This window comes from Homarus americanus, unplaced genomic scaffold (assembly GCF_018991925.1).
Source record: "Homarus americanus isolate GMGI-L3 unplaced genomic scaffold, GMGI_Hamer_2.0 scaffold46583, whole genome shotgun sequence".
Taxonomy (NCBI): Eukaryota; Metazoa; Arthropoda; class Malacostraca; order Decapoda; family Nephropidae; genus Homarus; species Homarus americanus.
In genome coordinates, this window is record NW_024731675.1 from 2,964,764 (window position 1) to 2,980,088 (window position 15,325).

At 41.1% G+C, this 15,325-nt stretch overlaps 1 protein-coding gene across 5 annotated transcripts in view; it reads right to left on the reverse strand.

The window, feature by feature from the left end:
- The window catches only part of LOC121867791 (putative neutral sphingomyelinase), a 44,201-nt gene continuing 28,876 nt past the window's right edge, over positions 1-15,325 (reverse strand). For 4 of the 5 annotated variants that reach the window (XM_042367902.1, XM_042367904.1, XM_042367901.1 and 1 more), the window contains exons 4-9: positions 14,512-14,733; positions 11,652-11,753; positions 3,890-4,102; positions 2,823-2,951; positions 2,226-2,337; positions 1-1,111 (exon numbers count right to left, since the gene is read on the reverse strand). In XM_042367902.1, the coding sequence (XP_042223836.1) occupies positions 714-1,111; positions 2,226-2,337; positions 2,823-2,951; positions 3,890-4,102; positions 11,652-11,753; positions 14,512-14,733 (1,176 nt within the window). In that variant the 3' untranslated portion in view covers positions 1-713. The remainder of the gene's footprint in view (positions 1,112-2,225; positions 2,338-2,822; positions 2,952-3,889; positions 4,103-11,651; positions 11,754-14,511; positions 14,734-15,325) is intronic. The other variant, XM_042367905.1, reaches the window with a different exon arrangement.

The window sequence follows — 15,325 nt, forward strand, 5'->3', positions numbered from 1 at the left end:
TAATCTTCAGGTGAGCATTTAGGGAACTAATCTTCAGGTGAGCATTTAGGGAACTAATCTTCAGGTGAGCATTTAGGGAACTAATCTTCAGGTGAGCATTTAGGGGTTAAACTTAAGGTTGGTTAAGCTCGGGGGAGGGGGGGGGTCTTCAGGTGATCCTTGGAGGCCTAAATAACAAATAGCCTCGTTTGTGGCGTTAGTAACTACCCTGTATATCACCGAGGTATTTTAATTAATAATCCACGACAAACGTATTACAAAAATAAAATCGACAAAATTTATATACGGAAAATTCTAATAAATGTCAGAATTATCGGTCAGTAGCGTGGTGATACTAAAGCTTGTGATCAATAGAGAGTTGTTATGGAGCTGAGGATCGAAAAATCGTACATTTAATATAATTTTTCCTTATTACATTATATTTCATATTTGTATCACATTTGACGTTATGATTTTTCCTCATATTAATTAAAATCCCAATTGGGTGCGACTCTTGGGCAGCCGTGTTCCGTAGACCAAAAAATAATTCGAGATAAAGAAAGAGAGTAAACAAACTCTTATCACGATATTATTGTCACGCGTGCTATCTGCGGGGAAGATTTATTGTTTTATTTATTAACTATGATTCACTACGACTAACCAACTATTTTTTTGAGCTCAGTATTATATCACTGTGGGGGGGTCATCACGCCTCCCAACACTGAAACTTTTAGTCACTTAATTAAGGATAACGACCTTTTCCGCTCCTCTTCGAAAATCTGGGCGTTTTTCTCCGTTAACATTTCCAGGTGACGTTTAATCGCTAGTTTAGTTGCTTTCACGCCGTTGAACTCTACGTGGTAAAACACCGTCCCCATGAAGAGGAAATACAACAGGAATGACATCGATACTAATGACAGTATACCCAGGCCGACACGTAACCAAGGGGAGATATCCAGCGACAGCACGACCAGGTATCCCAGCTGTAACACCGTCAGGAGGACCGACAGCATGAGATAAAACCTGCGACTGACAGCCACCTTCTTCATCCCCTGTTCGCACACCGCCGAACTTTCCAGGAGGGCGTCGGTCTGCGCCTGGACTTCGGTGATTGTCTCTGTGTTTTCGTCGTCTGTAAGTGAGAGAAACTCGTCAGAATATCATGCACGTTTATGTCACATCACCTTAATGTTTATCACTGTGTACCTGTACTGTCTAGGTACATTGTTTGTATACCAGAACTGTCTAGGTACGTTGTTTGTATACCTGAACTGTCTAGGTACATTGTTTGCATACCTGAACTGTCCATCTAACGGATAATATTGAGATGAACGTCCATTATATCAAGGGTCCATTAGATATGAAACCTCCATCTAACGAACGATACAGCACGAAAAGTCCGTTATATGGAGGTTAATCTGTACTATTTAACCCAACATTCCTGTCATAATGAAGCCCAACTTAACATAACTCAACATAATAATGAAAAGGTTCGGTTAGGTTATATATTGAAGTAGGTTATATATTGAGTCGAGTCTGAGCATATTGTGATGTATGTATAGATGTGTACAGTCATGAGCTAAAGTTACCATACATGCCTGAGACTCTGAACTGCTAGAATGAGACTCTGATCTACTTGTTTACTCATAGATGGCGCTATGATGTCTCGTTTGTGAGTCATATAGTTTCGAATAGGAGTACAAATGAACTACAGTAATAGCATTTAAATACCTAACTACATTCATACACTAAAATACTACATTCATAAATCAATTCACATTCAATCATTCATACACACAATACAGGGGGTCCCCGGGTTATATTCCTGAGGACGTTAAGTCGGATTCGTACGTAAGTGTGAACACCAGCTATGTGAATACAGTACTTAGAGAACAGTGTTTAAAATCCCACTATATCAGAGCCTAAGTTATTATATACATCTAAAATCACTTACTTTAAGACAAAATAATAGAATGACAAAATACAGTATAAATGAAAGTAAAAAATAAGTCATCAGGTAAATAAAATGCTGTAAATTTCAAGTTTAACCTCGTTGGTATCTGCAGGCGTTCATCAGTAGGGGACGCACTGTACATTCATTCACATTAATGATTCATACACAGACATACATTCATACACATTAACATATACATAACTTAACTAAAAACACCTGTAGCGCATTTTAGAAAGTTTACCACACCTGCACATAGACAGACAGACAGACAGGCGCTCCTCAAGTAACTCACCTTTGGCCGGGGTGACTGTGAGAATCGTGCGGACAGCCTCGTGGTCAGAGAAACTGAAGTCCTTTTGTGGAACCTTTTGAGGCCAAGGCTGGTCACACACTTTGGTTTTAACCTGAGAGACAGAGCAAACGATCATCTATACTGAGTTTGGATGGGTTGGGTGGTGATATTTGTCATTGTGAACAGAAATAGTCTTATTGTTAGTTACATCAGTTAACCACTTCATTATGGGGACGCCACTATATTGTATGGGTAACGTCAGACTATTTTACTCAGCTCAGAAGGGGACTCAGTACACAAGGGGGTTAATAAAATGGACTGTCTACCATAACCTAATCTAAACTAACTTAACATAACCTAACCTAACATACCATAACCTAATCTAAACTAACTTAACAGACCTAATCTAATCAAACCCAATGTGACATATCCTAACCTAATTTAATATATCCTAACCCAACTTAACATATCTTAACCTAACAAACCCTGCGATAGTTAGCTAATATGAGAGAGAGAGAGAGAGACATTCCTACCCTCGAGTCATCACGTAATAAAAAGCCACGACAAGACGACGCTTCTCCCTGCGGCCTCGCTTACCTTGTGACTTGCAGACGCTTGGTAGAACACGTAGTCGATCCTGTTGCCGCTGGGGTTATCTATAAGCGCCTTAACGTTAGTGTAGCTATTTGACGGCGTCTCGTTGGTTTCCCCGTTGGATCCTGGCGTCTATAGAAGGTGATTTAGTTTTCGTTAAAGGATGTTATTGAATATATATAAACAGTTTGAAGCTATTCTTATGTATATCCCAGGTAATACAAGTAGTTTATATTAATTCTATACATATCCCAGGTAATAAAACTAATTTATCTTATATAAACACCACACCATCACCACTAAACCACACCATCACCACCACACCATCACCACTACACCACACCATCACCACCACACCATCACCACTACACCACACCATCACCACTACACCACACCATCACAACTACACCACACATCAGAGAATTTCTTTACCAGATCCACAATCTAAGTTACTTTATTGCTTAACCTGTAGTCATAGAAATACAGTAGTGAAACCTTTATTTAATGGACCATATGGAGAGAGTCCATTATATCAAGGGTCCATTAGATCTGAAACCCCCATTTAATGAACCATATAGAGGTGAAAAGTCCATTATATTGAGGGTCCATTAGATCTGAAACCCCCATTTAATGAACCATACAGAGGTGAAAAGTCCATTATATTGAGGGTCCATTAGATCTGAAACCCCCATTTAATGAACCATAGAGATGAAAAGTCCATTATATCGAGGGTCTGTTAGAATATAAGACAGAAGTTCATTATATGGAGGTTTCACTCTACAGGTGTTTAGTTTTCATAGTGTGACAGACAGTGACAGACAGTGACAGACAGTGACAGACAGTATACAAGTCTCTGGACAGTAGGAGAGGGCAAAACTCACCTGACAGTACAATGACTCACCTGACAGTACAATGACTCACCTGACAGTACAATGACTCACCTGACAGTACAATGACTATAATGACTCACCTGACAGTAACAATGACTCACCTGACAGTACAATAACTATAATGACTCACCTGACAGTAACAATGACTCACCAGACAGTACAATGACTATAATGACTCACCTTAACAGGGCTCTCGGTATAAGTGTCGACCAGGTTGCCGTAAAACTTGACTATCCTGTAGGCAAAGTCCGTGGGCGTGCAGTTGAAGTCCCCGGCAAATATGAGGACACTTCCGGCCTTCTGACAGAAACGAATGAGCTGCGACGTCTCGAAAGCCTGCACGACGCGGTGATGCACGTATTCGTCATTCTTCCTGTTGTACTCTGCGTGAAACTGAGAAACATCGTGGAATTACGTTAGACCAATTGATTATTACATTTCATTGAGAGTTTTTTTATTTATTTTTTGTTATTAATTCTGGATTTTTTTTTTTATCTTCAATGGTTAATACGGTGAAACCTTTATTTAATTAACTATATGGAGAGGTTAAGTCTGTTATATTAATGGTCCGTTAGAGGTGAAATCCCCATCTAACGAACTAACAGCGCTGAAAGTTCATTATATCGAGGGTCCGTTAGAGGTGAAACCCCCATCTAACGAACTAACAGCGCTGAAAGTCCATTATATCAAGGATCCGTTAGAGGTGAAATCCCCATCTAACAAACTAACAGCGCTGAAAGTTCATTATATCGAGGGTCCGTTAGAGGTGAAACCCCCATCTAACGAACTAACAGCGCTGAAAGTCCATTATATCAAGGATCCGTTAGAGGTGAAATCCCCATCTAACAAACTAACAGCGCTGAAAGTCCATTTTATCGAGGGTCCATTAGAGGTGAAACCCCCATCTAACGAACTAACAGCGCTTAAAGTTCATTATATCGAGGGTCCGTTAGAGGTGAAATCCCCATCTAACGAACTAACAGCGCTGAAAGTCCATTATATCAAGGATCCGTTAGAGGTGAAATCCCCATCTAATGAACTAACAGCGCTGAAAGTCCATTATATCGAGGGTCCGTTAGAGGTGAAATCCCCATCTAACGAACTAACAGCGCTGAAAGTTCATTATATCGAGGGTCCGTTAGATATTAAAAAATCTAACCAAATCTATATACTACAGAGAAGTTCGTAATAAGGAGGTTTCACTATACAAATTCTTGTCTCGACATTAACGACCTTCATTACGACGCCATTAAGCAACAGCAGGGGTCAGATTATGAGGGTCATGGGGTCAGCTTATTCCCATCATGTGTCGGTACTCTTAAGATGTCACATATTAAATACCAAAATGTCTACTGTCAGTTAATGATGATCTGACCTGACCTGACCTGACCTCACCTGACCTAACCAAACCTATGGAAAGTAGACTAATTTGGATATTACCATAGGGTCATTCCCCCATGTCTAGGAGTCATAGGAATAATGACTCGATTCTTAGCATTAACCACAAAGTAGGTTAATTCTCGCCCCTTGGTAAGATTCTCGATCACCAATGGGGTTATTCCGTCACTGAGAAGCCTTAACCAATAGAGCGATTGTTTTCACTGGTGTGTGTGTAGTGAGGAGGGTTAATGCCAACAAGGAGAAACTCAAGTAATCGACTCTAGTACTTTAACCTCAACCACAGGAAAGCTTTAACCAATAATGTATTATTTTTTTCATTGGTAAGTGTCTAGGGGATAAGATTTAACCGATAGTGTCCAGATTAGGATAAGCTTAGTGTGTCCAGACTAGGATAAGCTTAGTGTGTCCAGACTAGGATAAGGTTACTGTGTCCAGACTAGGATAAGCTTTAACCTTCAATTGGCATTTGGTGTGACAGATCTTACACCTAAAACAACCCATTATGTCTGAGACAATTCTAATGGATGTCAATGGTTGGGTTAGGTTAGGTTAGGTTAGGTTTGTAGCCCATTAGGAGAGGACTTAACTGGTCAATTAGAAGAGGATTTTAACTAACGAGCAAACAAACTACAATGGGGAATAAATTACTAAACGACACCAACAATGTTATGACAAATTATATCAACATGGCCACAAAGTCGTAATCAAAATGGCCACAACCTGTTATTCCAAGGCCAACCTACTTCAACATGGCCACAACAACCAACTTCAACATGACCACAACCTGCTACTTCAACATGGCCACAACCTACTTCAACATGGCCACAACAACCTACTTCAACATGGCCACAACAACCTACTTCAACATGGCCTACACTGCTACTTCAACGCATGGCCACAACCTGCTACTTCAACATGGCCACAACCTGCTTCAACATGGCCACAACAACCTACTTCAACATGGCCACAATCTGCTACTCTTACTTTGGTTAATATTAACTGATTAAAGAAATAATTTAACTAAACATTAACATAAGAACCTGTTAAATATAGATTTTGTACTTAAGGTATTATGGTCAAACCTTTCTCTTGGGGTTGGGAGGAAGTCAAGTGCTGGGGAGAAGTCAAGACATTTAAGGGTGGAAGTCAAAAGTTGTGGGAGAGAGAGATGAGAGCTGAGGACTTGAATGCAGAGTTGGGGAGGAAGTCAAAAGCATGCGGGAGGAGGGAAGTCAAAGCTGGGAGGGGGTCAAAAGCTGAAGGGAAGTCAAGAGCTGGTGGAGGGAAGTCAAAGGCTGGGGAGAGAGGAAGTCACAAGCTGAGTGGAAGGGGGGGTCAACTGGTCATCAACTCTCACACACACACACACACACAAATCAGTGCATCTTTTGTTCATATTATTTTCCCTTTAAATATAAACCACACAATATAAATCAATACTAAAACAATATAGAATGAGAATTGGTTTTGTTTTTAATATTGTCCTAAGATATAATGTGTCAGAGGGGTAGAGATTAGTCTCTCTCTCTCTCTCTCCCTCTCTCTCATTCACTCAATCAATCACTGTCTCTCAATTAATCACTGTCTCAACCAATAACAAAATAACGGACGTAATTAATTCATCGCCGCGGAAATAAACAAAAATATTAACCCATATTATTTCTTGAATGGAAAAATAAACAAATAATAATAATAATAATAATAATAATAATCTGTATAATTTATAAATGAGAGTAATGTCTAAATATAAGGTTGTATTCCTAATCAGATTACAACGAAGACACAAACAACTCGACTCTAATCTTCTCAGAGGAAATAAGTCCAGTAATCGTTTATCACGAGAAATGACGGAAAAATTGGAGCTTAAGGTTTGGCAATAGACAAGTCAATTAAACCGCTTGATAGTTGTAAGTTGATGTAATTTCGGTGTTCTGAATCTTTAAACGATCATTAAATGCAACTTCTCGAAATGAAAGTTAGTCGAAAGTATGTTTATTTTAGTTGATTATACGCCAAAATAGTGGCAATTAAATTGAACTTCCGATTTGGCACCCAAGTGTTTTATTTTCTATTATATATCTCAGTAATGGCGGCACAAGGAGAAACAGGTCATCTGAAAAAAGTTTGTGTGAAAAGGATGAAAAGTAGGATCACTGATTTTTTCCCATTCCAAAATGTGCCAGAGTCAGTTTCAGAATACCTACCCTTAACACCAGAGTCAGTTTCAGAATACCCTACCCCTTAATGCAGAGTCAGTTTCAGAATATACCCTTAACACCAGAGTCAGTTTCAGAATACCCTACCCTTAACACCAGAGTCAGTTTCATAATACCCTACCCTTAACACCAGAGTCAGTTTCAGGAATACCCTACCCTTAACACCAGAGTCGGTTCAGAATACCCTACCCCTTAACACCAGAGTCAGTTTCATAATACCCTACCCCTTAACACCAGAGTCAGTTTCAGAATACCCTACCCTTAACACCAGAGTCGGTTTCATAATACCCTACCCTTAACACCAGAGTCAGTTTCAGAATACCCTACCCTTAACACCAGAGTCAGTTTCAGAATACCCTACCCTTAACACCAGAGTCAGTTTCATAATACCCCTACCCCTTAACACCAGGTCAGTTTCAGAATACCCTACCCCTTAACACAGAGTCAGTTTCAGAATACCTACCCCTTAACACCAGAGTCAGTTTCAGAATACCCTACCCCTTAACACCAGAGTCAGTTTCAGAATACCTACTATTGCCAGAGTCGGTTTCAGAATACCCTACCCTTAACACAAGAGTCAGTTTCGAATACCCTACCCTTAACACCAGGGTCGGTTCATAATACTACCCTTAACACCAGAGTCGGTTTCAGAATACCCTACCCCTTAACACAGAGTCAGTTTCAGAATACCCTACCCTTAACACCAGGTCAGTTTCATAATACCCTACCCCTTAACACCAGAGTCAGTTTCAGAATACCCTACCCTTAACACCAGAGTCAGTTTGTAATACCTACATAACACCAGAGTCAGTTTCAGAATACCCTACCCCTTAACACAGGTCAGTTTCAGAATACCTACCCCTTAACACCAGAGTCAGTTTCATAATACCCTACCCCTTAACACCAGAGTCAGTTTCAGAATACCCTACCCCTTAACACCAGAGTCAGTTTCATAATACCCTACCCCTTAACACAAGTCAGTTTCAGAATACAGTACCCCTAACACCAGAGTCGTTTCAGAATCCTACCCCTAACACAGAGTCAGTTTCATAATACCTACCCTTAACACCAGAGTCAGTTTCCAGAATACCCTACCCTTAACACCAGAGTCAGTTTCAGAATACCTACCTAACACCAGAGTCAGTTTCAGAATACCCTACCCTTAACACCAGAGTCAGTTTCCAGAATACCCTACACCTTAACACCAGAGCCAGTTTCAGAATACCCTACCCTTAACACCAGAGTCGGTTTCAGAATACCCTACCCCTTAACACCAGAGTCAGTTTCAGAATACCCTACCCTTAACACCAGAGTCAGTTTCAGAATACAGTACCCTTAACACAGGTCAGTTTAGAATACCCTACCCCAACACCAGAGTCGGTTTCGGAATCCTACCTTAACACCAGAGTCAGTTTCATAATACCCTACCCCTCGTGTTGAATACCCTACTTAACACCAGGTCGTTCGATCCTCCTAACACCAAGTCGTTTCTTAACCAGGTCAGTTCAAATACCCTCAACACCAGGTCGTTTCTACCCCTTAACACCAGAGTCAGTTTCAGAATACCCTACCCCTTAACACCAGAGTCAGTTTCAGAATACCCTACCCCTTAACACCAGAGTCAGTTTCAGAATACCCTACCCCTTAATGCCAGAGTCAGTTTCAGAATACCCTACCCCTTAATGCCAGAGTCAGTTTCAGAATACCCTACCCCTTAACACCAGAGTCAGTTTCAGAATACCCTACCCCTTAACACCAGAGTCAGTTTCAGAATACCCTACCCCTTAACACCAGAGTCAGTTTCAGAATACAGTACCCCTTAACACCAGAGTCAGTTTCAGAATACCCTACCCCTTAACACCAGAGTCAGTTTCAGAATACCCTACCCCTTAACACCAGATTCAGTTTCAGAATACCCTACCCCTTAACACCAGAGTCAGTTTCAGAATACCCTACCCCTTAACACCAGAGTCAGTTTCAGAATACCCTACCCCTTAACACCAGAGTCAGTTTCAGAATACCCTACCCCTTAATGCCAGAGTCAGTTTCAGAATACCCTACCCCTAAATGCCAGAGTCAGTTTCAGAATACTCCTACCTCTTAACACCAGAGTCAGTTTCATAGAATACCCACCCCTTAACACCAGAGCCAGTTTGTGAATACCCTAACCTCTAATGCCAGAGTCAGTTTCAGAATACCCTACCCCTTAATGCCAGAGTCAGTTTCAGAATACCCTACCCCTTAACACCAGAGTCAGTTTCAGAATACCCTACCCCTTAACACCAGAGTCAGTTGCAGAATACCCTACCCCTTAATGCCAGAGTCAGTTTCAGAATACCCTACCCCTTAACACCAGAGTCAGTTTCAGAATACCCTACCCCTTAACACCAGAGTCAGTTTCATAATACCCTACCCCTTAACACCAGAGTCAGTTTCAGAATACCCTACACCTTAATGCCAGAGTCAGTTTCAGAATACCCTACCCCTAATTTCTATTCCAAAACCCAAGACGTCTTCCTACAGAACACAAATTCTATCATGTTGGGTCGAGAACGTAATAGATGCTAACGTCTGGCCGTCTGTCTCCACATTGGGTTACTTCTCGAGGCTCAATGATAACTTTTACTCTGGTGGTGGTAAGGTGCTGTGCTTGTATATTTGTGTTGAAGTTTTTGAGGACAAGAGAACTAAAGAATTGCACTAAAAGGGTTAAAATTCATCATATTCAAAGGGTTAAATCATCATCCTCATCATCATCATCATCAGTAAGTTAAACTATCATCATCATCAAAAAGTTAAACTACTATACTGTCCTCGAGAGTTAAACCATCATATTTAAAGTTAAAATATCATCCTCAAAGTTAAACCACTGTCCTCAGAAAGTTAAACCATAATCCCAATAGAGTTAAATCACTATCCTCAGAGTTAAACCATCGCCATCAAAGAGTTAAACCATTATCAATCACATGGCAATTTTTTTTTTACGGTAATTAAAATATTGAATCACAAACAGTTAAGCTCTATGTTACAGTTCACTACAGAGATAAAATAATTATAACACAATAGACACCATGAAAATTGTTCCTAGAAATTGTCAAAAAAAAAAAAAAGTGATGCAAGAATCTCACAGAAGCATAAAATCATGAACAGATGTTGAAGGGAAAATAATAATGAACTAGAATGTATTTTAAGTTTTGGTAACCACACAATGACATGTATATTTTACTGAAGCAGACAAGCCTTCTCCTAGCAAGATGCAGAGCGTACATGTAAGTGCTGTCGAGCTATTGTTTTTTTTTTTAGTTTTTTTAGCATACAGCGGCTAGTTAATACCACCCCCTATAGCAGGTTCCTAGTTCAGTGGAGGTTAGTTAGCTCTACTGTCCGTAAGCTCACCCGATAGTATAACCGCATGAGGCCCTCGGGGGAAACGGTGACCAACAAGCCAGAATAATTTTCCAAGATCGCAGTTAAAGTTCGGTGGAATTTATCTTTTGCTTATGTCCGTAACCCACTGCACGATTTTGACGAAACAGCCGTCAAAAGATAGTCAATTTAGTCTAGCTTAAGGATACGTCCATGAATCTTTAACTACGATTATGTAAACAAACGATTTTGGCCTATTCGTCACCGTTTCATCCGAGCGACTCAATAAGTCTCCCGGCAAAGTGTACAAGAAGGCAACTCACCCACCCCCTTGTTTTGGTCAGATCACCCGAGGTCTTTATTCTCAGTCCACAGTACTGTACTGTCAGTCTTTCTCTATCGTACAAAATGGCCAGAAACAAGAGAGACAAGAATAAAGTCAATACTCTTCGTTTATTGTCATTTGCGTCCTCTCACACCATCCAGGTCCCCTTAAACAATAATTTCCCGAGATGTCCAATTGCTTATCCCTGTAACAGCGCCAATAATGTCCCCTTACACAACAATGTCCTAAGATGTCCGAATGCTTATCCCCATCACCACACCATACATGTCTCCCTTTACATAGCAATGTCCCAAAATGTCCAAATGATTTAACCCCCCACCCAATGTCAGTCACGTTACACACCCAACCAGCAAAACGTCCACAGCCCTCATACACAGGGGGGGAGGGAGGGAAGTGGCACATTTCTTAACAATACCATAGCTCGAGATAATCAAGTGCAGAGAAAAGCAAAAAAATAATAATAATAAAAGTACAAAATACCAAAACAATAATTACAGGGTTAGTAAAAAAAAAATATAAAAATAAAATAATTTACATCATGCATCCAATAGCAGTAATGAACCACACAAAAAAATAAATCAATTTAAGCTACAGGCGGAGGATATAATTGTACTTTGTTTACTATGGGGCGCTCCTCATCATTCTGCATTCCTCTTGAACATTTACATAGATGCGCTGTGAGACCTTTACAGGTATTGTGGTACACTCCTAGAAGCTGCGGAGAAAGACCAACAGAAAAAATGTGATGCGGAACTAAAAACTACAATACATTCATCACCTGCGCTAGTGTGAACAAAATGCAGAAATGTCTCTCTCTCTCTTTTTTTTGAGAGAGAGAGAGAGAGACAGAGAGAGATTTGATAGATGCAGCATTACAAATAGTGTGTGTGCACGTATGAGATGCTCCGAACCATAATCCAATAAGTGCCAAAATGGAGAAAAATTGGAGGAAAATGCTCAGGTAGGAATGATATACAATAGTCTTTTCAGAGGACTTTCACCCTCATGTATAGGTTCCCAATTGGCTCTCTGACTTACCCAGGGGAAAGATGAGAGGTTGGGGGGGGGGAGGGGGGGAATACAATGCCACACATAGCAGGTTTCAGCGATATATGACTCTTAGCGGGTAATGGTCCAGAGCTTCTCTAATACAAAATGGTCTTGATGAAAATACAGAAGACAGTACAGTACAGTACAACCCTGGATGTCTGATAATTACAAAAATTACCTCCTCCTCCCGCCCCCATGACTAACACCCAATCCTGAGTACAGCGAAACCTCTATTTAGCGGACTATGTGGAGAGGAAAGTCCATTATATCGAGGGTCCGTTAGATGTGAAACCTCTATTTAATGGACTATGTGGAGAGGAAAGTCCATTATATCGAGGGTCCGTTAGATGTGAGACCTCTATTTAATGGACTATACGGAGAGGAAAGTCCATTATATCGAGGGTTCGTTACAAAGAGACTTCACCATACAAACTAGCTCTCCTTTGCTCTTACATAAAGTAAAAAAAAATTAAATAAAAAACACCGATCATTACCACAAGGAATGATTCGGTCTGATGGCATGAATTACGCACACGCTAAGTGTCGTGTTGCAGCCGGTGGTAAATTAAACTATACATGCTCGGTAAAAGGCGCCTCAGTACAGTACTCTGCCTATATAAGAACATCATAAACACAGTCAAATCCTACCATTAAGTTTTTATATTGAGGTGGCAGTATAGTCTATTTTGAACCTAGGTTATTGCACCACCAGAGATGTTATTACCACAATCAATCAATCAATCACGAGATATTACAAAAGGAGAGTTACCTATATCCTTGACTTAGAAACAATATCAAATTGGAGTAGCCATCTTATCAAAAGGCAAAGATAAGTAAGTAGTAGGCAGCTATCAAACAGGGAGGTATTAGGAAGATATTGGAAGCATAATGTGTTGTCTAATGGTGGACCCTGCTGCCATGTCACCAAGTCCCAGGTTGATGATCTGACTTTCTGCCTCATTTACACACAATTGTAGGGTCTCAATTGTTTCTCTTACAACACAACATACATATATTGCTTCTCATTATTGATTTAATTTTTTACCATTTCTATATTTATTTTCTGTTCAATTTAGTTATTTATTCACCTCCAGGCCCCGATGTGGGTCAGTGACTTGTGCGAGCGGTCGGGTTAATCCCGGTAAAAAAAATAAAAATAAACGAATAAATTAATAAAATATGAGGTTTCACTGTACATATCATTGAAACAATTATCCCAACACTCAAAATTTGGCATAAACTCAAAATAACTCCCATAAAAATCATATCAATCCACACACCAATGAAACCCCGCAACACTTTATTCCCCCGGGGTTGTACTGAGAGCTAGAAAAAAAAAAGAGACAAAACCTTCTAAAAAAAAATGCATTAAAAAGTAAGTTTGTGGTTAGTAAAGGCTGCTTAAAGAACACATAAAGGGGGGGGGGGGAGAATAAGCCTCATCTACTCGAACAACATCCATGGTGCTTAGTGTGGGGTCGGCCGTACACTTGCGATGGGAGACGGAAACTGGCCAGAAACGGTATAAATGAGTTTCTGGTTTACATCTAGTGGGTCAATTAGTTATTGTGAAGGACTGAAGATTATGAGAAAATTTAAGCTGTTTTGACTTCTTGGGGAGAGGGAGGAAGGGAGAGAGAGGGGGACAGAGAGATGGGGTAATAGGCATCTTGAGGAAGGGGAGAGAAGGGAAGGAAGAGGAAGATATAGGAGAGGAAGGGCAGGAAGGGAAGGGAAAGGAAGAAAGGGTAGGAAGGGATTAAAGAGAGAGGGGGAAAGGGGAAGGGAGACAGGAGGAGAGATGAAGAGGGAAGGGTAGGGAATGGAAGGATGGAGGAAGAGGAGGGAAGGAGGAAGAAGGGGGAGGAGGAAGGGGCAGGAAAAGAAAGGGAAAAGGAAGGGGGAACAGGACTTAAAGATTGAATATATACAAAATAATAAGAGACTAACAGGTGGAGGAGGAGGGGGTGGAGCAGGAACCTATAGACCCATTCATGGTGGAGCAGGAGCCTATACACTCATTCATGGTGGAGCAGGAGCCTATACACTCATTCATGGTTGAGCTGGAGCCTATAGACCCATTCATGGTGGAGGAGGAGCCTATACACTCATTCATGGTGGAGCAGGAGCCTATACACTCATTCATGGTGGAGCAGGAGCCTATACACTCATTCATGGTGGGCCTGGGCCCTATACACTCCATTCATGTGGTGGAGCAGGAGCCTATACACTCATTCATGGTGGAGCAGGAGCCTATACACTCATTCATGGTGGAGCAGGAGCCTATACACTCATTCATGGTGGGGCTGGAGCCTATACACTCATTCATGGTGGAGCAGGAGCCTATACACCCATTCATGGTGGGGCAGGAGCCTATACACTCATTCATGGTGGGGCTGGAGCCTATACACCCATTCACTTACATGGGTGGTGGCCAGGACGAAGGGTATGCCATGCCGGGTACTCTTGCACACAGCCATTCCTTTGCCGCCCCACCAGTCAGCGTGGGTGATCTTGTGGGGGAAGCCGTTGAGCGTGAACTTGTGGAAATAGACCTCGGTGAGTGGCGAGCGGGAGAAGATGCACATCCCCGACCCTATGACACCGCTGGCGAAGTAGTGTCTGAAGGGCAGTACTTTGTTGACCTGGAAATAAATAATTGTATAGTAACAACAATAATAATACAGTGACGTCTCAGTTAGCCGGAACGGTCGGCGCAGAGCACTTCCGGGAATGAGAGATTTCCGGGTAACGGGACGAATCTCTCAAAGCCGGAATTTTCTGGGTAATGGATAACTGATATCAGAAGCTCCAGAAATTGCCCATTACATAATCTCTCAAATTTGGAAAAAACTTCACCATCCCCGGAAATTTCCGGATGTCGGGAAAATTTTCTCCTAATTTTCCGGAAAATGTGCGCCTCGGAAAATTTCAACTCCGTCTATCAGAGAGTTGTAGGTTTGAGGGATTCTTGCTAATGGAGATATTACTTAACAATAGTAACACAGTATAGTAATAATAAAACCTAAATAATAACAAAAACAATAATTATAATACAAGTTCACAACCTCTTATCCGCAGTTCCGAAAACCAAAAGTTTTTTCACGGAGCATCACTCGTGTGCACTACACACCCCGAGCGACGACGAACATGACCTAACGCTACTGGTGCTTGACCCACGCCAGGCGGCGGGTGTGAGGGGTCACTCGTGTCTAGGTGCTGCTAGTAGTCACACCT